Raw genomic sequence first — 25,826 nt, 5'->3', positions numbered from 1 at the left:
CTCCAGGGTGTAAATGTACTATCCGTTTCAGACTTAGATACTGTAGTGATGATGGGTATGGTTTATAAGGACCTAGAGAGAGGTATTTCCTGGATCTGCTTTCTTGGTCATGTGAGACAAATATCTGTCATGCACCTGAATTTCCTTCTGAATATGCTGATTCCTTTCTCTTTAAGGAAGAAAACCCAGGTCATCATGGTGGCATTTAGCGACTGGCCTGAACTGGGGATTGTACACACCTTCAGTAGGTACAATCCTTGCTCCCAGCTTCCTGATGTATGGTGAGCATATATATGGGGAAACTGAGGGGACACCTCCATCAGGGCTCCAGTGTATGGTTACATGTTCGTCCTGGAAACAAGACACATGTGCAAACAGGGTAACCCCTTTGCATTTTTATGGAAGGAAACCCATTGTATGTACATGACTCCTGCACCAGAGATAAGAGACTGGAAAGGAGCAGTGAGAGAAGGATAGGGTTGTGGCCGAGACCAGGTCCGCTTGAGAGAGGGGCAGCAGTAGTGTTGGCTCTGTGACTGCATTTGGGTGGGAGGGGGACTGGAAGAAAGTTATGGGTTGTGTACATCTGCCAGCGTTCAGGGGCGGATGCTCAGCTTGTAAACTGTTTATAGTTTTTAGGAAGAATGACTGACTGAAATTATGGAGCTCACTTTGTAATTGGGTGGACTAGAAAGACATTACAAGGGTTGAGCTCCTAGATGATGATGGCTTTCTTGCAGTAGCATTGGCTTGGAAGTAACTGACATAAAAGGAGCCAGGCAGGAGAATACTGGTCAGATCAACGTGTAGCTTCTAGGCTGGATGTTTCATTTTAACTTTTTTGTGTTTTGTCAGCATTACAATATAATAAGATCAGAATGATAACTTCTAGGGGAATTCACTGCATCAGGGCCCACCATTATGCTTCAGTCTCTGCATTTTATGGGCAGACCAGATCATTCCTTATTGTCCATAAAACAGGGAATTTAATTAGTTCCTGAAGTCTCAGTCAAATTAAATGGAAGAACAAACTACCCGGTGTTTGAATGAAGGAAGAGGTACTATATACTGAGTCCTTCCAACTGATTCAAGATTTAATAATCTTTTAGAACAGCAGAGAATGCATCAAAGGTTTAATTATCACTCATTTACAAACAAACAAGGAAATGTAACACCTAGTAAAATTTATCATAAAATACACTGAACAAAAAGGAAAAAAAATCAAGCCCCCTGAATGGTGATACAGTATAAGAAGGTGAGTTGGGTAGCTTAGCTCAGGGGAAACTGACTAATCCCAAGCACCCAGGAAGTCACTGTAATAATTTTTTGGCTCAAGTCAGAGTGCTAATGCAAGCAGATCTGAGGCTTCCAAGAAGGGAAGGAGGATGTAAGAAGTTTATCTGAAGTTCTGCCCTGCATTTCCACTGCTGCTGCAACTTCTCACTGACCTTGTGTCCTACACTCCATGGGTGCTCAAAATTAGAAATAAAATTTTAATGCTACAAAACTTTAACAATTTTAAGTCTTTTAAAATAGAAGCCCGCAGTTAACCCCTTAAATCCACATTTAGGCCTCTGCCCAACTTTCAAAATCTTGGCCCAGGTTGTTTTTTTTAAACTTAGTGAAAATATAACCATCGATCGTGTTTGTACTACTGTACTGTATTTAACAACTATTAGCAAACTGCCCATCTGGTGAGAGGAGACCCTCTGGAAACCAAATGGACTCCTTTTTCAGGTATGCTGGAAAGCTTTTCGACATGTTCTTACCTAGCACTCACTGTGCATCTCCATGGGATGGGTTGTAGAGCATTTTGGAGGGATCATGGCAGGAAGGAGATGGGGTGTGGAGGAGGGAAAGGATGGTATGCTGCTCCTGGGAAGCGTTGTGTGTCCTCATCAGTGAAGCTGCATATTCATAGTGAGCATTAACTGCCCCTCTTCCTTGAGCTGTCCCATCAATCATCTAGCACCACAGGGTCAGATAAGAGTTTGTAGCTGATCAGGAAGTAGGGATAGCATTGGTAGCTGTTGAAGATCACATAAATATTTGGACTGGCCACGTTATCCACACATGAGTCAAAGCATTTGCTACCAGACTCTGTTTGTGGAGGCTGACAGTAATGCTTTTTCCCGCGTGTACATTTGCCGACCAATACTTTGGCCAAGAACATGTGGCGCAGCCCACCCTTTCCTGCCTGGGCATAGCGGTCAGCCTGGTCTGCGCTCACGGTGAAATAGCAACCTCTGCCGTACATATGTGATCCTGAGAGGTGAGTGTCAAACTTTATCTGGCAGGTGAAGCCCAGGCGTTTGGCTGAGGTGCTGTGGAAGAGGTGCTTCTGTAGCCTCAGTTTCTCCTGTGCTGAGAGGCTCTGTGACATTAAATCCTTCTGGCTGAGGAGGGAGCAAAGGAGAAACAAGTGTGGTTAGTTACTGACCTATGGGGAAACTTGGTGAGGTGCTGGGGAAGTAACCAGGAACCTAATCCCATCTCCACCCTGTGTGTCCATCTCTTTGCATCCTCAACATGTAGAAAACAAGTTGTAGGCTAAATGCCTCTCTCCATTAACCTGGAGTTCAAGTTCAAATAAACTAATCACTCACTCTGAGAAATGGAAGTGGGGCTACAGAGGCTCACCAAACTCCTAGATGCTCTAGCCCTCTAAACCTAGGGTAATAAGCACGGTTGTATACAGCATGTGTAAGGGTAGGAGTGTTGCTCATGCATTTGCAGTTGTAATAACTGTACTTCTGTCTGCACCAATAAATCACCCTTCATTTCAGAAATTAAATTTGACCATCTCACTTATTCCTGCCTTCACACAGTGAGGCTTCAGCTTCAGCCCGAACCTGAATATCATTTGTGACTCACTGTGTCTGTTTCTGGCTACCATGGAGGTGGTGACAGAGAGGCAGAGTTAAGGTGGTTTAGGTAACCTTAACCATGTATTTCTGCACTCTAGCCCTCTTTTTAAAGAACAATCACACCACGTGGAGGCTGGCAGTTTAAATCCCGAACTTGAATGTAGATACTGACATTGTGCTGGTGCATGGTTCAGATGTTGGAAATGCAAATCCTGGCACTAGTACCATGTGCTGCAGATCCACACCCTGGGACTTAAGCCCTGAGATTCACAGTCCTTGTTTATGTATGCAGCAAGATCCAAACCATAGTGCACAAACAGGTCTTTCTTCCCATCTCTGAATACAGTGGTATCTGCACACCGGGGCATTTAGCACCAGGGTTCACTCATCCACCTCCTACCTACTGCAGGGTCCACACACTAGCACATTAGCAATGAGATACAGATTTCTAGTCTCCAAAGGGCTCATGTTTTTGCATCCCAGGCAATGAGCAACACAATCGATACTTCCACTCTGATCTAACCCTCTCTCTCTCTCTCTCTCTCTGAGCCCCTTTGGAACAGTATCAATTTTACCTGCAGTATTTTTGCCAAAGAAAGTCATTCCGGATCCTGTGAACTGAGAGTAGAAGAACTTTGTCCTCTGAGAGAGACTTGTGGAAGAGGGTGTAAATGGTGTGGTACGCTGCTTCTGATGGCAACACCTCCTCCTGCACAAATGGGACACTGCCTTCTGGACGCTTGATCCAGTAGGCAGGATATGGGCCACTGTAACCATCTGTAGGATCTTCTCCAGGGATGCTAGAAGTGGGAGGATAACGCATTTCTGAGGCACTGCTTGGAATTGTCCTAAAGTGAGAATAAGACATGATTTACTTCATCCTAGCACCACTTAGATGCCATTAGTGATGGTATCACCTGTGGCGTTCCTTACCACAGCTGTGGCAGCATCTGGAGGGGTGAGCGATAAGTGGGCCGGAGCTGGATAGTGTGGCTGTTTCCTGTATTATGGTTGTATATTAGATTGTGCTTGAAGTCCATGGTGTAGAGGTGACCTCGCAGCTGAAAGACATGCTCTTGTGTGCAGTCTTCAAAGGCAGCAAGGAAATCATGCGAGAGGGGCTGAGAGGGGAGAGAAAGGGAGAGCTGCAGTTATAGTAGCTGGAAGAAAGCTAGTCACCTCCACCACGCATGTTGCTCCTCACTGTTAGAGCTCAACCTCACCCTGGAGCAACCAATCTCCTGGCACTAAAAGGAATTCCAAATCCATGTTCATTTGGCCCTTGCCTTCACCACCATACACAGACAGATCCTCAAAATGGATTTATACCCTGAAAGAGACAGCCCTCCCCCAAAGAATGGTGATCTGAGTCCTACTGTTTTTACCTCCTCGTATTTCTTCCAGATGCTGCCATCCTCCCAGTATACTGTCCACTCAGTGGGGAAGTGGGGGTTCTGCTCAGGATGACTGGTGTTGGACAGCCGCCGTATATTACTGAAAGGCCCATGGTGATCTATTTTCAATGTACTCAAGTTGACTTTCCCAGAAAACGCCTTCCTAGGAAAGAAGAAAAATTGCTCATCTGTAACTGGAGTTCTGAGAGCAGATTCGGTACAGATCCCTGTTTTTAGGATGCTTTTGTGCCACCTACATCGAGCCTGGAAGCCTCTAAGATGTTCTGACTATGAGCAAACTTGTATCTCCCCTCCCCCTCTTTCCCTATTCTCAGTTCCTTCCACCCTCTCAGGCTCTGAAGAAGTGAAGATGAAGGGGGGGGGGGGATGTGTGTGAATTTGTACTCCAGTTACAGGTGAGTAGCTGTTCTTTCTCCAGGTCCTGTCAGGACAGAGCCACACAGTTGGGCGATTCACAAGCAATTAGTCCAAGGAGGTAGGGATGAGATTATTCTAATTAATAACTGCAAGACTACTCTCCTGACCTGGAGCCCAGGGCCAGGCTGAGCTCCAGGTAGTAGTCTACAGCTTTCTACTACTGGAACTTTCTGAAGGCATAACCTAGAAGCTGCTGTGAACCTTATGGAATGCACCCTGGCACCTTCAGGCACTGGGATACCTGTGAATCCATGACATGTTTTGATAGAGGCTTTAGTCTACTTCAAACATTTGGAGAAGACATCTTGTTCCTTAACTCTGTCATCATAAACCACAAATAATCTAGGGACTTATGAAGAGGAAACTTTCGAACTTGAGCCTTTCTTTTCTGGGAGGAACTTCTTCCCTATTCCATCATGAATGGAATCTTCAGCCTCTAAGAACTCAGGTCTGTTGCAGGAAGGCCTTTACTCCTCGCCACGGCTCCCCTTTATTTCTGCTTACTGAAAGAGTACTACCTAAGCTGTAGGAAACACTCAACAACTGATAAACAATCCAACTTTTAGAAAAATGGGCTCATTTAATTTTATGACTGAATTGTAACTTTTTGTACAGGCTACACTCAGACATATTCACGTCAGGAAGCCAAAAACTATGTCTTCTGTTACTCTAGTAGACGACGAGGATGGGTCACTTTGAGAGAGATGTTACTTCCTAAAAAGTAATGATCAGATAAGCAGTGTTTCTTTCTGATTCATAACATTGCTGCACTCTATGATGAAAGATGAGTAGCCAGCATTAAAGCCACAGATATGGGGATGGAAGAACAGAAATGCAGAAAATGACCTGAGACTGAAAGTTCTCTCCCCATAACATAAAATTGTGAAATAGTTTATCTGGGAACCACCCCATGCAGCACCTGCCTGCTAAAGGATGCCTCCATGGAAGATAAGAAATCAACTCTATAGGACCTGATGAAAGTACTCAGGAAGCTGCTGGGCTGCTCTGCATATTTCTTCTGCTCTTGAAACTGAGCAATCTCATTTTCAAATGTGCTTTGACACCCTCAAGCGTCCGTGATGCATCTTCTGATCCATCTGGCTAGAAAAAGGGTTGGAAGCTCTTAGGCCTAGGCACTTGGGAAGGCAGGAGACTAATAGGGCTCATGATCTCCTTCCTAAGTCTGACCTTTATATTTAGACATTAAGTGCTCAATGCCCACAGAGATTATGCCACAGTTTTACCATAGGATGCTTGGGATTTGGGCAGACATATGATAGCACAGTGCCCTAGGAGCTGTGGAAACCAGAGTTCATCTTGATTGTGAATGAGTCTGATAGACAGGAGAGTACTTTCATCCTTATGGAAGACACAGTATGGATCCTGCATACAAAGTGATGTGAATACTAAGATTAGTCTTGCTGACACCCTGGCTAGTAGGAACTAGGCTTTTATAGAAAGAAATAGGATTGGACACATGGGCTCAAAGGATTGTGCTGTCAGGGCTTTGAGTACTAAAGTTAGAAAGGGCACATTTAGGGAAGTGGGCCTTATGCTCTTGCTTGCTGTTCTGAGAAACCAAGATACCTGGGGGTGATTTTCATACAGCTCACTCCATTACTAATGGCTATCCTCTGTCTTGAAATAGTAAGAGAGCCTGATGATCATATGCAAACCTTTCCAGGGGACAGGGGAAGCAAATCCATAACTTTTGGTAAACCCAGATTTCTTTTGGTCTTTTTTTGCTTCACACCAGAAATAGAATGTGGACCAAATTGCAGAGTAAAACTTGATTGTAGATTCATGCCTCGAAGTGAGAAAACTCTCTCTCATTCTTCAAGAAGCTGATATGGCCTACACTTTTTTCCTTTTGGTGCCCAGGCTGCTATCTGCAAGTAGTTCAGGTTGTGATGCAGAAGGGGCTTCCTGATGGTAGGAGGTGTGGTCTTTTGGGCAGGTGTCATGTCAACAGGTGGACCAGATCTCAGCACTAGGACCTCCTTGGCCAGTAAAACAGCAGGAGCATTGCTTGTGCCTCCCCCTCCTCCCCCCTAATGATCTTCTGCACTCCTTTCCCTATGATAGGGAGGGAAGGCACAGAATATATGATTTGGGTGTTTTTGAGCAAGGGCATCTTTTCCCAGGAACTGGGTATCCGCTTCCCTTGTGAAGTAGAGGCGAGTCTTTGCATTCCTCTTGCAGGCAAACTGATCCATGTCAGGTTGGGTGAGATGTTGAATCCTGGTTCAGCAACCATTCCATGTTGGCTGAGCAGAGGCTCCACAGATAATCTGCTTTTTGAAAGAGTGCTTTTTATATGGGATGCTCACAAAGGATAAACTCTCAATTGCCTCTGAGTGGAGCGTCTAACACCTGGCTCTTCCCTGAGTGGTCAGACCACTACAGTTGTAGTGTTGTTGAATTGCACTAGAAAATGATCTCCATTGATCTACAGCTGGACCACCAGAAGAGTCAGTCTACCAGCTCAAAATGTTAGCAGACTGATGCTCTCCTCCTCTGTGGGAGCCCATTTGCCTTGTGCTGTCACATTGTACAAAAGAATGGCCATACTGGATCAGACCAAAGGTCCATCTAGCCCAGTATCCTGTCTTCCAACAGTGGCCAGTGCCCCAGAGGGAATGAATAGAACAGGTAATCATCAAGTGATCCATCCCTTGTCACCCATTCCCAGCTTCTGGCAAACAGAGGCTAGGGACACCAGCTCTGCCTAAAAGTGTTTCCAAATCCTTTGTGGGTTAACTTCCAGCTTGTGTGTGTGTGTATGTATATGTATATGTATATGTGTATATATATATATATAATCTCTTACTGTATGTTCCATTCTATGCATCCGATGAAGTGGGCTGTAGCCCACGAAAGCTTATGCTCTAATAAATTTGTTAGTCTCTAAGGTGCCACAAATACTCCTGTTCTTTTTGTGGATACAGACTAACACAGCTGCTACTCTGAAACCTGGCTGCTAAAGTTCATTCATCTTAGGCATTGGGTATGAGAGTCAGAAATTGGGAATTTCAAACTAGAAAATTGGCGTTCTTTAATATGAGTCTATTTTTTGTGGATTACCATCTATAAGGGCTACATGTTTCCAGGAATCATGCTCTCTAGAGGATATAAAATTGCCATAGTAGGACTACAATTATCTAGCTACTTAATATCTAAAATGTATGTACAACTATTCCCACCGGGGGCAAACGAAAAACGGTGAGTAGACTCTCAAGGGGAAAGCCCAGAAGAGTTCAGCTCTGCTGCTTTTGGCAACTGGAAGTCACTGAAGGGGGAGTTTGGGAGGGGGAAAGATGGCACATCTCCTTGTATAACCTCACATAGAGCACTCTCTGTGGCTTGGTGCAAAGTCCTCACAACTCTGCCCTGTCCGAATTTTCTAGAGGGGTGCAGGCTTCAGGTGGAGTGTGCAGGCTCAGCCCAAGAGCAGGCTGTATTGGCAATACTTGAAGGGAAAATTTAGTTTTTAGTGATTCCTGTTGGGAAATACCAGCACCGGAGGAGCTGTGAGTTCCCTAGGCTGCCAGCACCAGTGTGTTCCCTCTGGTGTTCCCCCCTAGAAGAAGCAGGAAGAGGGAATTGTGATGCTCCAAGAGGAAACGAAGACTATTATTTTCAAATGTAAATCCCCTATGTTCTTACATTACTTGGGAGGGAGCAGCATCACTGCTGCTAGCCCCCGGTTTCCCTGACAACGGTATTTACCAATCTCACTTCAGAGGGGATCAGGTTGCTTGGGGACACAGTTGAAGCAGCCCAGCAATCTACTGTGGTAGTCAGCGACAGCAGGTTGTCTGCTATGGTGGCAGAAAACGAGGACCAGAAATGGAGCTCAGTTTCTTTCTAAAGGATAATAAGGGGAGGATCCACAGTGACGGACAAGTGTTGTCCTCAAAGGAAATAACATGAAGAGCCACTGCATGAAGAGCTTCTGCCAGGCTACGTGTGCTGCCAGAGCTCTGACCAGCAACCATATCTGATTGGGTATTCTAGTTGTTGTCAGTGCACGTGCACCTATGCAGATCTTTACTGTTTACCTAGTATTAAACACTTCAATCACAAACACTTGTATAAGCAACCACTGGACTGGTTTGTATCAGTCCTGGTACACAGCTGCAGTATCTACAGGAAAGCCAGAATGAAGTAATGGTGCTCTCCCTATGGAGTCAGTGTTTCCACAGCCAGATTAGGACTGGAGTTTCTCATCAACTTACTTGTCAATCAGTTTAACATGCACTCTCTCAATGTCACTGTATAGCTTCTCCAGATGTCGCTGAGCCGAGTCATTCACGCTCTGCCAGACCTGGCTATCCTTCCACTTTATCTGCCAGTGGTAGGGATAGCGAGTGTGGTGGAGCTCACAAATAGACCCATGAGGGCAATTCCCCAAAAGAAAGTGGTCACAGATCTGGATTCCCTCTCGCTGATGAGTGTGGAATTGGATTTCCGTCTCACTCGCTGGCCGCTTTGGAAACTCTCCTTGGTTACATGAACCAGCTACTTTTGAGCTGCACCTGCGCTTTATGGGCACAGGAGACGGGCTGTGGGGATGTGAATTTTCAGAAGCTGATATTGAGGCCAGAGAGGAAGCAGACTTTGGTCTTTTGAAGGAACATGATTCCTGGAAGTAAAGGAGAAAATGCAATTTAGAAACAAGATGCCGATTGACTTTGGATAGAAGGCCCGGTGGTCTGGCTCCTGCCCTACATGTATTATCTCCTAATGGGAAGTGCCTCTTCTCCTGGGCGTCACACACACTGCACCACCATCAGGACACTATTCCCCTCAGCTTCACCTCTCAATGCACACACATGAGAATCCTTCCTCTTCTGGGACTCATCCTCCTATGGCATATACAAACACTGCTCCCCTAGTTTACTCTCCTGAGATTTACCCTATCTCTGAACGCTTTTCCCCTACAGGAACCCAGGCCCAGCAGATCTCTCTGCTTGCCTCAGGCTGAGAGGGGAATGGAGTTTCTATGCTATGCCTGGAAAGAATGGGTTTGTCAGTTCACATTCCCTATGAAGACTCCTGATAACATCCCCTACCCCTTGGGCCTGGCTGCAGCAAAGGGAATATTGACTGATTCTATGTAGGGGTCATGCTGACGGCATTCACATAGGATTCTAAGGTTTCTAATCACAGGATTAATTTCCGTTTCACCCAGAAGCTCATTTGATACAGACTGACCATTTGCCCCCTCCCCCAGCAGTTAGTGCTAGCAGGGATTCTCCCAAACACTTTGTGTCTTTGCTCATGGCAATTCCAACACATAAGCCAGAGGAGCTGATAATTTTGGAGTGACTGCAGCTCCCTCATTCACTTCTGAGGTTTCTGCCCTCAGTTCTCTCCTCTTTTTCCTCCTCACCCTCTCTATCAAGTGGCACCTAGCGAAACTCTTATTGCTCCAACTATCCTCTCTATGCTGATGATTTGCCATTTTACCTCTTTATTTCTGACCTTTCTCCCATCCATCCAGTTCTGCAACTTGGCCTGGCTGTCTGACTTCTCGTCTGTTCCCTGAAGTTTAAAATGACCATAACTGAACTCTGTCTTCCTTCCCAAACAGTCCCTGCTAGCTCTTCTCAAGGTTGACAATACCACATCCTCCTCATCTTTCTTTCTGGGTTATCTTTAGAATAGATGCCTCTTTCCCTCTCTCTCCTCACACACCAAATACAGGTCCAGATCTTGCCTCACGTTCTGCCTTGATGTCTCTAAGATCTGTCCTCCTCTATCTCTGTCTCCATTGCAAAAGGGCTCAGCTAAGCCTTCCTCATCTCTCATCTTACTTCTCCATCTGTCTTGACTATAACAGTATCCCTCTCTAACACCCACATTGCTCCTATTCAGTCCATGGGAAATGCTGCAGCTGCTAAAATAATCTTCCTGGCCTATTGCTCTGAGCAAGACTCACCCCTTGTTCTTTGACTATCACCAGTGGTTCCCTCTCAGCCACTGCACCAAATCTAAATTTCTTGTTACTATCTTTACAGGCCCCCTCCCTACTTATCTGCCCTTGAAAAGTTCAAGGCCCAGGTCTAAATAGTTTAACTAATTTCTGTAGAACTCTTTTGGTTTCATTCTTAAATTCTATAGGATTTTTTCCATAAGGGCTGACATTCCATAGAGAAGACAGGAAGCACTGGCTGAAACCCAGAACTTTGTACACTGGGCCCCCTCGTTCCAACTGGAAAATGCAAAATCAAATAGGGAATTACTATGAGTAAAAGCAAGATCAAAAAGGATATTTCAGATCCAGTGTAGGAGGATGAATTTTGTCTGACCAGAGAACCAGATGCACTACTCCAGAGAGCTAGATTGCTGAGCGATGTCAGGAAAAAACTGACAGAAGATTTTGGAGGGGTGAGTTACTGGCAGCTGGAGAACATATTAGGGTGTGCACTCAATTTCCAGGAACTCACGGGGCCAAAATTCTGATTGCGATGTGAATTCTTGTCTTACTCTCACTAGGAATTCAAGACCCAAGATCCCTCCCTAAGTGATATGTTTTAAGTAAATATTAAATAAGGGAAATTTGAATAGCAAATACATCATCTCATTTCCAGGTAGTGGGTGGGATTTGTGTGACATGGGCCCAATATTAATGAAGGGAAGCATTGAAGTAGAGCTTAGGCATCCTGCTGTATATGCCTTCCCAGGTATTATAGGACAGGAGTCATAGAAGGAAGGTGTATTGGGAAGTAAGACGGTGATCTGATTAAATCACAGGACTAGGAGTCAAATACCTGGGTTGTAGTTGTCCCACCTGTGACAGTGTCTGACAGTCTCAAAGGGAAGGAGCTGTGCAAAGTGCCAAGTATTTTTATTGTACCGTATGTCAGAATAGGCTTGCGGGGAGTGCCTTTTAGGTTGACCGAGGTTGTTTGTGTGCATATTGTGAGCAGAGGATTGAATAACTAATTCTTTTCATCATTCAGTGTTGCATTCCTCTCCTGGAGAGCAGCAAATCGCAGGTCTCCTTTGAGCCTGCTCACATTTTCCCCTTCCTGGGGACCTGCAAAGATGGTGACCACAGTGCAAAAGGCCCATTGGGGTGCAAAGGGGTATTACTGTACTGGGAGGGGTTTCCTGCTACTCTCCCCAGGCCCTAGCCAGCCCTTCTCCCCTGTCAGAACAAATACATTACAGTGAAGGGTGGGAGTGTGGGGAAAAGTTTATTTACCCTTCACCTCCCTTGACTGCTTTGCCAGCCTCTCTCTTGTTTTAATCTCGCTGCCCTGCTCTGAACCTTACCTTATTCCCTGTCTCTTCTATATCTAGATATTCTCCTCCTCCTCCATCTTCTGTAGTTTCCCTATTTTCATGCTTTTTTTCTCGGGTCTCTTCCTTTTCCTCTCTTTGTCCTTCGCTCATAAGGGAGGTGGGTTTCAGCCTTTCAACCTCCTGTGTCAAGGGCAGACGATACTTCACGATGGAGCTGTTCTTAATACTGGGCCTGCCCTGCAAGCAAATGCCCTCATCCTTGCATACTCAGATCCCCCAGGAGGAACTAGCTTACAGGTACACAAACACACATGCTCTCACTCTGCTCCTACAATAGGACACTATTAACCTGGACTTCATGCCCCAGTACCATACTTCTCCCTTAGTGGAATCCCCTGTTTGTTAATTATAAATAACTCAGTCCTAAACAAGCCTACGGTGGTTAGTCAATGAGATGCCCTCTCTTAAGCTTTACACACACACTTCTACCTTTGCACAACATTCCTCGAAGGGAGCCTGTTTTCTTAGGCTTCACTCTTTCAAGAAAAACACCTCCAGTCATACATGTTTAGTCCATGTCTAGGCTAGGCACCTTCCTAGGTGCTGGAACTAGGGGTGCTGCCACACCCCCTGGCTTGAAGTAGTAACAACAACCCAAATACATGGTTTCTGCCTTCAGCACCGCCACTATAAAAATTGTTCCAGCACCAGTGGGAACCATGTTTAAAAATCCCCACTGGTACCAGTGGTAGCACCTATAGAAGCTCGAGCGTAGATGAGGCTCCTGATCCCAGTGTAGTTCTTTTTTAGTCTTAGTGTTAAATTCCACTTCTCTTTTTTGATGGCTACAAGTTCTGCTCTCCTTCAGGCTAGGTCTTGGGATGCAGGTGACAGCCTCGTGCTCCAGTCCAGGGAACATGGAGACAGAGTGTGACCAGATTTTGAAAATGAGATGCTGAGTCCCGTGCTTTGGTGTGCAAGGGCCTGTATGTGTGTGCGTGTGAGATGTGGTTTTGGAGAGGTTTCTGTTCTTTCTCCACATCTGGCCAATCATCCCTCTACCCCCCTTTCGAAAAACTAGAATACATTACAGTACAGGATGGAACAGGGTGGAAATCAGTCTTCACCCCTTAAATCCCCTTTAGCCTTGTCCTGGTTCCCATCCCACCAGATTTTGCTCCCTTTTTCTTTTTCTACACTACGGCCATCCTTCTATGAATCCTGCCTTATTTTTTTCTGCTCCTCCTTCAGCCTCCAGACTGTCTGCTCCTCCTTCTCCTGGGCCTTCTCTTCTGAGTTTTTTCTGCTTTTGTCTTAACACGTCTTTCTTTTTCTCACTTGATCCTTTGCTCAGAAGGGAAGTAAATTTGAGCCTTTTGGAGGGAGGTATCTCCTGTGAGAAGTGGAGAAGTGAGAATAATAATGAGGTATGGAACAGCTCTGAGTGCTGGTCCCTGGGCTTCAACAAGGGTACACCACATACACCCCCACTGTAGTAGGACCTAGCTAACTTGGACTTCACTTCTTAATGTAACAAGGCTCTAAGGGAATTCTCCTGCTAGTAGGCTTTGCAGTGAATACACGCAGTGCTCTTTGAATGGAACCCCCACCCTCTCCTGGGCTTCTTCCCTCACTGCACAGCTCCAGTGGGAGGCTGGTTTCTTATGCTTCCCTCTCCCAACTCTCAGATTCATGTGCCTACAACCTATGCATCCCCAACCCAATGGATAGATTCCATCATCAGTGAGACTCCCCCATCCTCAGTTTCATACATACATACACACCCACACGTCACCACATTGGCATCACCCCCTCAACACGCACTGCTCTCTAAAACGAATTGTCATCTTTGCATAAGAAACCTACCCCACCCCCATCACTTTTCTTCTCCAGTGGGACGAGCGACACTGCTCTTGGGGAGACTCACTTCCTCTGGGGGTGAGAAGGAAAGCCATACCCATTGTGCCTTGCTTTCTGCTGACCACCACAATGTCCCTCATGAGTCCATAGGTCCAGATTCTTTCCAGTGCGGGCCAGATAAGGGAGTTATGATACTTGTCAGTGCTATGTGCAGAGCAAACCCCGCCCCCTTCCCAGGGGTAACCATGGCAAAGTGTCATGGCAACTAAACAGCCAGTCCCAACATTCCGCATTCTCCCTATACCCAACACTGTGCGCTAGGAGGGGTAATTTGTATAAAAGGATACTGGCTCCACCAGTTGGGGGTGAGATTGGTTTCTTGACTGGCTCAATCTACATAAAGTAGGGACATTTTATCTGAAGGGGTGGCTACTCTAGGCGTCCATCAGGCTTCTAGGCTTCCCACACACTGCTCCTGTAATGTGAACCCCCAATCCTTGCCTTCACACGATCCCCCAAAAACATACTTCTAGCTCAAAATGACATCCTAGTCTTCTGGGTTTCCTGACCTCACTACACACACTGCTTCCTCAGTGGGACGCTTAGTCCACTCGGACTCTCATGCACTTGCTCAAACAGAAGCCTGTCTTACCCTGGAGAGACCCCGGAGGTAAAGAGAGGTTCCCTCAATGACTTTTTTTTAGAAGTATGAGGAGAATCTCAGCTGGAAGGAACTCTAAGAATTATTTTTTATGATGTCAGACTCAGGAAGTGGCACTTAGGTTGACAGTCTGGTTGTCAAATCTCTGCTCACCTATGAGCCAGGGCCCCTATTTACCTGTCCCAGTATGCAGCTAACAACCTGCTTTTTACATAGTCAGAGACAGGGAACAGATTTTGAAGTGAGAATCCCAGGACACTCATATGGGAGTGCAGGAAATCTGCAAGAGGGTTTGAATGCAGGTATGTTACTGATCGGGTAGCTGTATCTTTGCCCTCAACAGCCTTTGTCCTCACAGAACATGTGACACTAAAGCAGTGGAGGAGGAGGAGACTAGGACACACACACACACAACCCCCACCTCCTTCTATTAGGACCTACTTCCTTTTCCTTTATCTTTCTCTCCCCTGCCCTTTCTCTTCAACCTGCCTAATTTCTTGCTGTGCTTGCCCCTGTGTCTAGCCCAGGGATCAGCAACCTTTGGCACTGGCCCGGCAGGGAAAGCCCCCTCATTGGCCTGGAGCAGTGAATCGTGGCCAGTGGGAGCTGCGATCAACTGAACCTGCGGACGTGGCAGGTAAACAAAAGGTTGCTGATCCCTGGTCTAGCCTCCCTCCTTCACCTTTCCTTGCATTTTTTGCATTTCTCCATCTACAGTGTTTTTTACTCATAGAGTTTAACATCAGAAGAGACCATCATGATTATCTAGTCTGACCTCCTGCACGTTGCAGGCCACAGAACCTCACCCACCCACTCCTGTAATAGGCCCATAACCTCTGGTTGAGTTACTGAAATCCTCAAATCATGGTTTAAAGACTTCAAGTTACGGAGAATCCACCATTTACACTAGTTTAAACCTGCAAGTGACCCATGGTCCATACTGCTGAGGAAAGCGGAAAAAAACCCGGCTCTCTGCCAATCTGACCTGGGGGAAAATTCCTTCCCAACCCCAAATATGGCAATCGGATAGACCCTGAGCGTGTGGGCAAGACCCACCAGCCAGATACCTGGGAAAGAATTCTCTGTAGTAACTCCGATCCCTCCCCATGTAGTGTCCCATCTCCAGCAGCTGGGGATTTTTGTGACAGAAGGAAATTGGATTCGGGCCTTTGGAAGGGAGGCAACTCCTGGAAGAAGAGCTACAGCAGTTTAATACTGAGATGTGCACTCAGGGCTTAAATTCAGCAAGAGCTGTCCGGAGCAGAGCACTGGTAAATATTTTCAAACCCCCCCCCCCCCCCGGTGTTTTAATAGCATGTTGGGGGCAGGGCAGGGGGGCCTCTGGGAAATTTAAGCCCTGTGTGCACTGGTTTCAAACGTAGGACCTGGGACTTCAATTTTCCACTATTTTTGCATGCACTTGTTCCCTCAGTAGACTTGCTCCCTTTGTAAAGACACTGCTCCCCAGTGGTAGCTCAACCCACTCTTCTCCACACAAACACACACAGCCCTGATCACGCCACAACTCAGCAATGGTATGGTTTCACAGGTATGTTAAAGAGGGTACATTAATGAAAGCCTGTGAAGTGTGTGACGCTGGCACACTAGGTGCCAGCACTTGCCAAGGCTGTAGCCTCAGCTGAGCACTGACACATTCATTGCTGGAAATCAGTCTGTTTCACCTGTGTGCTATTATGGTAAGGATGATATTAGACTTTTAACAATGTATTTAGTGTTTAGACTTTATGAAATGCTTGTAAGTTGCTGCCTGCATTCATCTCACAATATCTTTATCACATGCTATAAGGTAACATTTAAAGTTTTTGGTTTTTTAACTGTAAAAAATGTTTGCTCTGAAACTGAGAACCCAGTCAGGAGGGATCATCTCTTGCCTTTCAAGAAGACCTATCAAAACTAAATGGGCCACTGTGGGATATCAAAATACAAAGACTTTGTTAATTGCCCCCTCACATCCGTGAAGAGGCAAAAGGGTTTGTCCCATCAGCTTGAATTCTGGAAGAAGGAAATAAAAATAGCTGACAAGAAAACTTTTCATCTTTTGCTGTTTGGACGCTCACAGGCCCAGAGCAATGGAACAGAAGCAGGAGATCCCCAGGGTCAACTTGGGTTAGCCCTAAAAGACATTCAGAGCTGATAGATTACTACAACTCTGTTATTTTGGGGAGTGTTAGGCTGGGTGAGAATTTGCCTTTAATTGTATTTATTTTGGTTTTATAGGGGTAAATTCTGTGTTTCTCTTTGAAGTCAAAAGCTCTCCAGTCTCCAGAGAGTCTTCTGTGTCTCTCCAGGTGTGGCTAACAGCCTCCTTCCCACCACAGTGTTGTTCCCTCTTTAGGCCTCTGCAAAGAGGTGTAACAGATTTTGAAAGGAAGTAATCAGGACCCTGCCATGAGAGTGCAGATAGTCTGTGATGTGTGTGCATGCAAAAGTACTGCTGGAGGGGAGGGGGTTCTGCTCCTTCCCCTCCTGCGGTAACTTCCTCCCCGACTTCTAGACTAAAAAGACTGACATATTAAAGGAAATTAATACGGGAATAATTCAGTATTCACCCCTTCACACCTCCTGTGCTGCTTTTCCCAGTTCTAATCTTCCCATGCCCGGGGTGTCTTCATTTTGCCAACACATGCCCTCTGCCCCTTCTGTGAATCCTACCTCACTTCTTCTGCCTGACTCTAGTCTCTGTGCATCTCCTCCCCCTTCATTTTCTTGTCTTCTCCATTTTCTCTGGGTTAGCTCTGTACAGTGTTTCTTTTTCTCATTTTGTGCCATGTCAAGAGCAGAACTGGATTTCAGCCTCTTGGAGGAGCCCAGCTTCTGGAAGAAGTAGACATGATGAGATTTAATAATGAAGAGCAGAGCTGCCATAAGTGGAGGTTGCTGGACTCCAAATCCTGCCCCAGCACTTCACATGCCATTCTACCATATTACTGTCACTGGTGTCTCCTAGGCTGATTTCTCCCACACCCTCCTGCTTATAATCTCTATATCCCGCCGTCCTTTCTGTGAATCCTTAATAATAAGGCAAGAAACTGCTTTGAACACCAATCTCTCCTGCCACACTTACACACACACTGTCCAACACTTCTCTCAAAGTAGCTCCCAGCTGACTTGGTCATTACTCCATGATACCCATCTCCCTTGATAGAACTAAACCTGTTAGGAGTCACACTTAAACATATGCGGAGGACTCCCTAAATAAACACGACTTGTCTTAGGTTTCATTTCTCCACGCACCCCCAATATTTGTGCTGCTCTCTGTTCTCTTAGGCCTAACTTTTCCAACACACACGTCTTCTCTAACCAGACCTCACATGGTACAGTCTTCATTAGCAGTAGGACCCTAATTATGCGTACCTACTCTACTGGCCATCACCTTCTCCACTCCCAGCATGCACAAACTCGTACCTTGCCATACCTACAGACTTCATCCCTGGGCTTCAACTGCTCCCCAAGTACATACACTTAATCTCCAGTGAGACCCAACCCTGCAGGTTGCCTTCCACCGGGGAGGGGAGCCTGCTCATCTTTGGGTTTAATCTCCCACCCTGCTCCAAATCCAACCTCCATTCTTGCCGCTGCTGCTGCTTCTGCTTTTGTCTCTAGCCCTTTTTCATCACCTTCCCTGGTATTTTCTGTTCTCCATTTCGTGTGCTTGTTCTTTCTCTCCCTTCGCTCACTGCACAGAGGGGAAACAGACTCAGTCCTTTTGGACAAAGGTGTCTCCTGTTTCAAAGGAAGAAGGGCCAAACATTATGTAGCGCTCCAGGCTTAATTTTGTCCCATGTTCTGTCCACGCTACTCCCCCAGTGGGAGCTTGACTCACTTTGACCCACACACATACAGGTGCCCATCGAATACCTAGCAGAACTACAGCCCTGCACTGGAGGGATCTCAGGGGATATATGAATCTGCATTAATAAGCATTTGTAAGGTGTGTCCAGAAGCTCCACTGGAGGGTGCTACTTACTCAGTCATAAATCAGACTGGATTTGGGAAGGGCAAATTAAGTTTATGGAGACTTCTCTCTGGGGAGCGCTGTGGTGGGACAGAAGGAGACGTAATCATTTTTTTTTTTTAGAATTTCATTTCATTTTTTTTTTTATGTGGAAAACTTTCTACTTTTCACTTGGGAGAGTCTCCTGCCTGCTTTTCTCCAGTAGCCAACAACCGCCTTATTCCCACTTTTAAGTCAAACGCGCTGTTCTCCTTTGGGAGAGTGGCCTGCCTGTGTGTCTCAGGATGCAGGTACCAGCCTCATCTCCACCACAATATGTATCTGCAGGGAGAGTGGGGACACATTTTGAAAGAGAGAAAGTAGCACAGATGCCATGGGAGTGCAAGACATTGCCAGTGTGCATGCAGGAATGTCGCAGGGGGGTGAGCTGCTCATCCTTTCCCCTCTTCACTAATTTCCTGGCCACACCTCTTGAACTCAAACAGGAATACATTACAGTGAAAGAAGGGGAGGGAGAAATCCGTATATATCCCTCTGCTTCTCTTTTATCCTTTCTCCCAGTTCTAATCCTTTTATACCCTGGCCTCTTTTGTCTTCACTTCCCCCTCCCCTCCACTTTTTGACACTCCTACCTCATTTCTCCCATCTGCTCCTTCTGTCTCTTGACTCTGAAGGTGTCCCCCTCCTTCGCTTTGTGTTCCTAATTGTTTGTGCTTCTGCTTTCCCTCCCGTTTCTTTCTGTCACTTTGTCCTTTGCTCAGAGTGCAAGTGGGTTTCAGCCATGGAGGGGAAAGCAGCTCCTGGCAGAAGGAGAGAGTATGAGAAACGAAGAGTGCGGATGTGCGCAGGTAAGTGTGCTGGGAGGTCCATGCTCTAGCCACATCCAGCCCTGATTCTGCTTCATCTGCTTCTGTCTCCAGACTGTCTTTGTCACCTCCCCCTGTATCTTCTGCTCTTCTCCAGTTCTTGTGTTTTTTCATTTTTTCTTTTTGTTTCTTTTCCTGGCTTTGTCCATTGCTGGGAGGGAGAGTGGATTCAGGCGTTTTGAAGGAAGAGGACTTCTGGCAAAAAGAGAGACACTGAAATGTAATGATGAGATACAGAGCAGCTCTGAATGCAGAACTTCGGGCTTCACTTCTCCTCTAGCCCTGTAAACATTGGTCTCTCAGTAGGACCTGTAAGCCTGATTGCCTACACCTCTCACATAACCAGCCCACTTGGTCTGAATTCCCCATTATCTCATTATATGTTACTCCAGGACCTGGGCGTCCTCTCCTCACAACATCACAACTTTCCCCCGATGGGGCCTCCACCCCACAATAGAGCACATCTCTTTGCTGCGAATGAGAGGCAAAATCATGACCATTATTAGTTGTGCTGCTTATTTATTTGTGGTAGTGTCTGCTAGGTGCTTTCCAGCTCTAGAAAGACTGTTACTGTTCAAAGGAGCTTACAGACCAGGCTAGACAAGCAGAGGTCAGGGAAAGGGGAAGAACAAGAGGAACAAGAGGATTTATACAGCAGTCAATGAGGGAGAGTGGCTGAGAGAGCTGGGACTGGTTTGGTACTCGTTTTCATGCCTTTTCCACAGGAAGTGCAGAGAGTCCCTTGAGGAGTAGTTAGCCTGAGTAAGGCCAACAGGTTCTTGAACTGTACAGCACTCCACACTCCACAAACACCTTTCATGGAGAGAAAGGAAAGAAATCCTTATCTACCCTTCCACATTGTCACCATTGTTTTTCCCCAGCTCCTGCTCTTTGCAGTGTTTCATCTCCCATCCTGTTCTAACTAAAACCTCAGTTCTTACTGCTGTTGGTGCCTTGTCTTCTGCTTCTGTTTCTAGACCCTCCTTGTCACCATCCCCAGCATTTTCCATTCTCCATTTCCTCTTTTTTTCTTTTCCTCACTTTGCCAGTTGCTAAGAGGTAAAATAGATTCAAGTCTTTCAAAGGAAGGTGACTCCTGGCAAAAAGAGAGAGTCTGAAATTAAATAATGTGACATGGAGCAGCTGAGAATGTAGGGCTCTGGGATTGGCTTCTTCTCTAGCTCTGCATACACAGCTCTCTGATCTGGCTTCCTCCCTCAGCAAGGATTCTGCCCCTGGAATAGGAGCTCACACTATTCTAACCCGCGCACACACAATTACCTGGGGACACCACAGTCCTGCACTGGAGGGATCCCAGGGATAAATCTGAGGTTACATTAATGTTTGGTTTGTTCTAGCCTCACTCCTGTTTGCCCTTTCGCTTACTGGGCACATGTGGAAAAGTTGTAACCAGCAAACTGAAAAATAAAAAGGGGCACTTGCCATAAGGGTCGAGGGAGAGGGAGGGTATGGGTGGATATGGGTATGTCCACATCAGCTCTGCTAAATTCTGTATTAAATCTCCACACCCTGAACTAAATATTACCTTAATCCTTGCTGCAGCTGCCTCTGTCTGTAGAGCATCTGCATCACCTTCCTCTGTATGTTCTGCTCTTCTCCATTTCCTGTGTTTTTTCTTTTGTTTCTTTTCCTCACTTTGGCCATTGCTGAGAGGGAATCTGGATTCAGGCCCTTTGAAGAAAGGTGACTCCTGGCAGAAAGACACTGAAATTTAATGATGAGACATGGGACATGTCTCAGAACATAGGACCCAAGTCTTCTCTTCTCCTTTAGCTCTGCATACTGTACAGTGGTCTCCCAGCAGGTCCTGACTCACTTGGAATTTGTTCTCCATTATCCTACTATATGGTACATCTGGTTCTGGACTTCTCCTGCCCTACTATTTCAGTTTCTTTCACAATGGGACCCGATGCAGATACAGCTATAGTGCTGAGCACAATGGGGCCCTAATCCATGATTTGGACTTCTACACACTACTGAGATACAGAAGCTGCTATTCTTTATTATTTGTAAGTGAGAAATCAAGACACCGGCCATAGGAGTGCAGGAAGCTTGTAGCGTTTACACAAGGAGCAATTTGGGGTATAAGGATGTGGTGATTCCTGCTCTTTTCCTTTCCTCACTAAATTCTTCCCACCCCCTCACTCCCCTACTTTTGGATTAAAAAGCAGCGAGATATTACACTGCTGGCTTTGTAAACTAACAAAAGGAGCCTTGAGACATTAATATTTATTTATCCATTTGTGTCTGTTTTTCCTGTTCCTCCTTTTTTTTTTGATCTACTCAGACCCCTAACTTTTTTATCTTCCTCTCCCCTATATACAAATCCATCCCTGCTATGAATTCTACCTCATTTTTTTCCTACTGTCTCTAGACTCTGCTCTTCTTCATTTTCTATGTTCAGTGGTTTGTGCTGCTGATTTCTGGCTTTTGTCCCCTCTGCATTTAATTCAGGCAGCTTCCTCTTCCTCCTTGTCTCCGAATCAGCAGGAATGGCACCAGAGAGGGAGGCTCTCAGTTCCTGTGCCCAGACCTGGCATGGTCAAGAGCCACTGAGAACTACAATTTTGCGGGAAAATCCTGCTGAGCCCTGAGCTGAAGCATGCTCAGAGTGGCTGCAACGTTAGAGAATTAAGTTACAAAGCTCTAGAAAGTGTCTGAGTATATGCAAACTATGATTTTTTTCCAAAAGGCTTGTAACTGTGGCCAAAGTTGAGTGGATTTTCACAGGGACAGCAAAAGGTACATCCCTGACATAAAAAACATGCCCCTTGCTAAATTTTAAGTCCCTGGTCCAAAGTATGGGAGCACTAGAGTTCATCAATTAAAAATTCACCAGAATATTTTAACATGGGCAAACCAACATATTTTTCCCTACCCGCATTCTCAGAAATGATTGACCTGTTTTGGTGGAAATTTGCCAAAAAATATAATCAGCATGAGACAGATGGCTGGTATGTAAAATTTCAGTCCAAAGGGTTAAAGTTTGGCAGAGTTATAAGCAACTAAAAACAAGCTCTAATCATGGGAAATATTGGGCAACCTTAATAATAGGTAGTGCTACCAACCCCAGCTATGCCATGTAAAATCTGACTCCAGAACTTGGGTTTTGGCAGATAGAAGCTGTTTTGGTTGATTACCGGAGGGCTTTTTGAACATTTGGTTTTAATGCATAAAAAATTGCACTTTTTACTCTGAAATTTAAAATCGCAGAACTCTTTTTTTCCTTCCTGTCTCTCTCTAGATTCAGGAAACATGCTCATTCCTACCTTCACTCTTGTTTCCCTGTGGACACACAAAGAGAATGTGACCATAATCTGAAAGTGGTAAACTGCGATATCTGCCACACGGGTGTAGGAAGATTGCAATTATTAAGCTCCTCAACCTGCCTTCACTATTATTACCGTAATTCTTGTTCTTACTGCTGCTGACGCTTCTGCTTCTCTCTCTAGACCACCATCTTCCCTTTCCCCTGCATTTAATGCTCTTCTCCATTTCCTGTGATTTTTCTTTTTCTCCTGTTTCTTTTCCTCACTTTGTTCTTTGCTGAGAAGAAAACTAAATTCAGGCCTAGTGGAGGAAGGTGTCTCCTGGCAGAGGTATAATTTCTGAAATGTAATAATGAGGCATAGAGCAGCACAGAATGTAGGACACCGGATTTCAATACTTCCCCTCTCCCTTTTCAGAATAAATACTGTAAATGCAGAGATGGCAGAAGAAAGTGTATGTCCCTCGGCTTCTCTTTGTGTTTTTTCCCAATCTAGTTTCCCTTTCTCCAAACCTAGGCCCAGTTCTTTTTTGTCTTAACCTCCTCATGCTCTTGTGAATCCTACCTCATTTCTTGCTCCTTTTCCTTTAGCCTCTAGACTCTCTTTTCCTCCCCTCTGTTCATGGTTTAGTGTCTGAAAAATCAGGATAAACTTTCTCTCTTGTTTCTTTATCACCCCTTGTCCTTTGCTCAGAGGAGAAGTGGATTTCAGCCTTTTGAAGGAAGGCTTCTCCTAGGAGGAGAAGAGATGGTGACACTTAATAATGATGGTTCCGTTGCTCTGAAGGCTGGGCCCTGGGCTTCAATACCCTGCTTCCTCCTATCTCCTATGAACACTGAGCCCATAATAGGACTCTACTTTCCTGGGCTTTGTCTCCCAATATCGCGCTACTCTTTAATGGAATTTTCCCTTTATTTAGGTTTCACCCCAAATGCTTAGTATTCCCTAAAGGGGAACCCCACCCTCCCCTGCTTCATTCCTCTCCATCCCTCCACATACACTCACGCTCTTCAGTGGAAGTCTGTTCTTGGGCTTCATTCTCCCAACACACACACAAATTTAGGCTGCACCTCACATGTTGAGATCCACCCCACCTCCTACTAACCCACATTCCTCCATTAATTGGACCTCCACGTCCTGGGCTTGACCCTTCAGCGCATACTACTCCCCCAAGGGACTCACCCTCTGTCTTGGACTTCACTGTCCAAACGCATATTACTCTACCACACGCCTGAGCTTCAGCCCCATCACAGACACACTCTCACACTGCTCCCCACAATGAGAAACCCTCCATGTGAGCTTCACCCCAAAACACACTGCTCCTTCAATGAGGGGAGCCCCCTTTCCATGGTCTTGTCCCCCAAGGACACACAGTAACTGCACCTCACCTACCAATGGGGGTCTCCCACTCCTTGGTTCCATTCCCCTGGTGGGCACTATGCTCCCCCGTAGCCTTACTTTGTTTTTCTGGGCTTCACCCCCATGACACATGCAGCTTTCCTGTCAATCCGCACCGCATCCCCCTCATTTATTGCTGCCTGATTAGCACCCAGCCCTGCCCTGGAGAGAGCTGCCCTGCTGGGGACGAGGGTGGGGGGGGGGGGAGGTGAAGTCCCAGGATGGCTTCCTTTCTATTGGCTACCGCTCTGCCTTCCCTAAGAGGCATGATCCCAAATGCATACCATTGAGTCCAGCTGGGCAGTCACACAGGGACCAGCCCAGGGTTGTCTCCCCTCTCTGCCATTGGGGTAAACAACACAAGCCCTCATGTCAGTTAAACTGCCCACCCCGACATTCCAGGCCCTGACATGTATTCCATGCGTCTCGCCCCCCTCTCAGCTCAGGAAGGGCTGTTGCATCTTAGCTTGGCCAGTCTGGTGCCCTGCACCAAGCCCTTTCTTCATACACAGATACTGAATTTTAAATGTTCCCAATTAATATTAAATTGTTAAAGCTAGGGATGCAATAAACCACACTTAGTTTTTGGGTTCGAGTCTCTAAATCAGCTACAGACAATTTAATTTAGTAGCGGGCCCTGGATGACCCTTTGAATGATTGAAACAAACTTTATTCAGAAATAAAATGGTTAGTTAAGCAAACAGCCCTACAATTACCATTTACACAAGTACTACAATTATACTCAATTTCAAAGATGATATAGTGTATCAATGGGTGATCAATCCACTGGTAACAGAATGAAGTATAGCTTTACAATCCCGTAACCTGTAACAAAATCATGTAACAAAAATGACTAGGGGTATAGAACAGCTTCCATATGAGGAGCCATTAATAAGAGTGGGACTTTTCAACTTGGAAAAGAGACAGCTAAGGGGGGATATGATAGAGGTCTCTCAAATCATGACTCCCATGGAGAAAGTAAATAAGGAAGTGTTATTTATTCCTTCTCATAACACAAGAACTAGGGGTCACCAAATGAAATTAAAAGGCAACAGGTTTAAAACAAACAAAAGGAAATATTTCTTCACACAACACACAGTCAACCTGTGGAACGCTTTGCCAGAGGATGTTGTGAAGGCCAAGACTATAACAGGGTTCAAAAAAGAACTACATAAGTTCATGAAGGACAGGTCCATCAATGGCTATTAGCCAGGATGGGCAGGGATGGTGTCCTTTGCCTCTGTTTGCCAGAAGCTGGCAATGGGCAACAGAGGATGGACCACTTGATGATTACCTGTTCTGTTCATTCCCTCTGGGGCACCTGGCATTGGCCACTGTCAGAAGACAGGATACTGGGCTAGGTGGACCTGTGGTCTGACCCAGTATTGCTATTCTTATGTAATGGTAACCTTCTAGTGTGTTTTAATTGGAAATCTCTCACAATTTAGCAAGGCTACTCCTCTTATAACCTATTACAATACTAATGAACATTAAACCTACCCATTACCATATCTGTATTTCTGCCACCTCTTTACTGGCTTTTTACATTACACATTATTTAAATTAACACCTGCACCAATGTCCTTCCAATGCTATCAGTATAACTAGCATTTTCAGAAAACATTCCAAAGTCTCAAAAACATTCAGGCAGGGCTAACCTAAGCTGTGTCAGGAGCTGTACCAACCCCCAGCAACCCAAGGACAGGGTCAACCCAAGATGCCTCCCCACAGTCCCTGTACCAGGCTCTGCAGGAGTCAGACTCAGAGGCTGGCAGCTGCTGGTGCTAGATACACTGAGGGAGCAGGAGAGAGATGCAAGGCG

General features: G+C 45.7%; 1 protein-coding gene across 1 annotated transcript; it reads right to left on the bottom strand.

Annotated features, from left to right (window-relative positions):
• Window positions 1-1,846: 1,846 nt before the first annotated feature.
• On the bottom strand, window positions 1,847-21,973 carry LOC141977674 (protein mono-ADP-ribosyltransferase TIPARP-like). The gene is made up of 9 exons (XM_074939240.1): window positions 21,687-21,973; window positions 20,863-21,027; window positions 20,258-20,412; window positions 19,083-19,511; window positions 8,938-9,344; window positions 4,253-4,424; window positions 3,801-3,988; window positions 3,443-3,715; window positions 1,847-2,396 (listed from the first exon to the last, which is right to left on the bottom strand). The coding sequence occupies exons 3-9, from the start codon at window positions 20,324-20,326 to the stop codon at window positions 1,958-1,960; spliced, it is 1,977 nt and encodes a 658-aa protein (XP_074795341.1). The 5' UTR covers window positions 20,327-20,412; window positions 20,863-21,027; window positions 21,687-21,973; the 3' UTR covers window positions 1,847-1,957.
• Window positions 21,974-25,826: the final 3,853 nt, after the last annotated feature.

This window comes from Natator depressus, chromosome 1, assembly GCF_965152275.1.
Source record: "Natator depressus isolate rNatDep1 chromosome 1, rNatDep2.hap1, whole genome shotgun sequence".
Taxonomy (NCBI): domain Eukaryota; kingdom Metazoa; phylum Chordata; order Testudines; family Cheloniidae; genus Natator; species Natator depressus.
Note: the sequence above shows the minus strand (reverse complement) of the source record. Positions and strands in the feature narration are given on the sequence as shown.

What these genes read in the sequence shown, in the direction of transcription:
- LOC141977674 (XM_074939240.1), bottom strand. Translation starts at nt 20,326, where the DNA reads ATGGAAAATGCTGGGGATGGTGACAAGGAGGGTCTAGAAACAGAAGCA. An exon ending in GAGCAGATGGGAGAAATGAG is followed by an intron (nt 9,345 to 19,082) that starts GTAGGAGTGTCA and finishes CTTTACTTCCAG; the next exon opens with GAATCATGTTCCTTCAAAAG. An exon ending in CATGTTAAACTGATTGACAA is followed by an intron (nt 4,425 to 8,937) that starts GTAAGTTGATGA and finishes CTTCTTTCCTAG; the next exon opens with GAAGGCGTTTTCTGGGAAAG.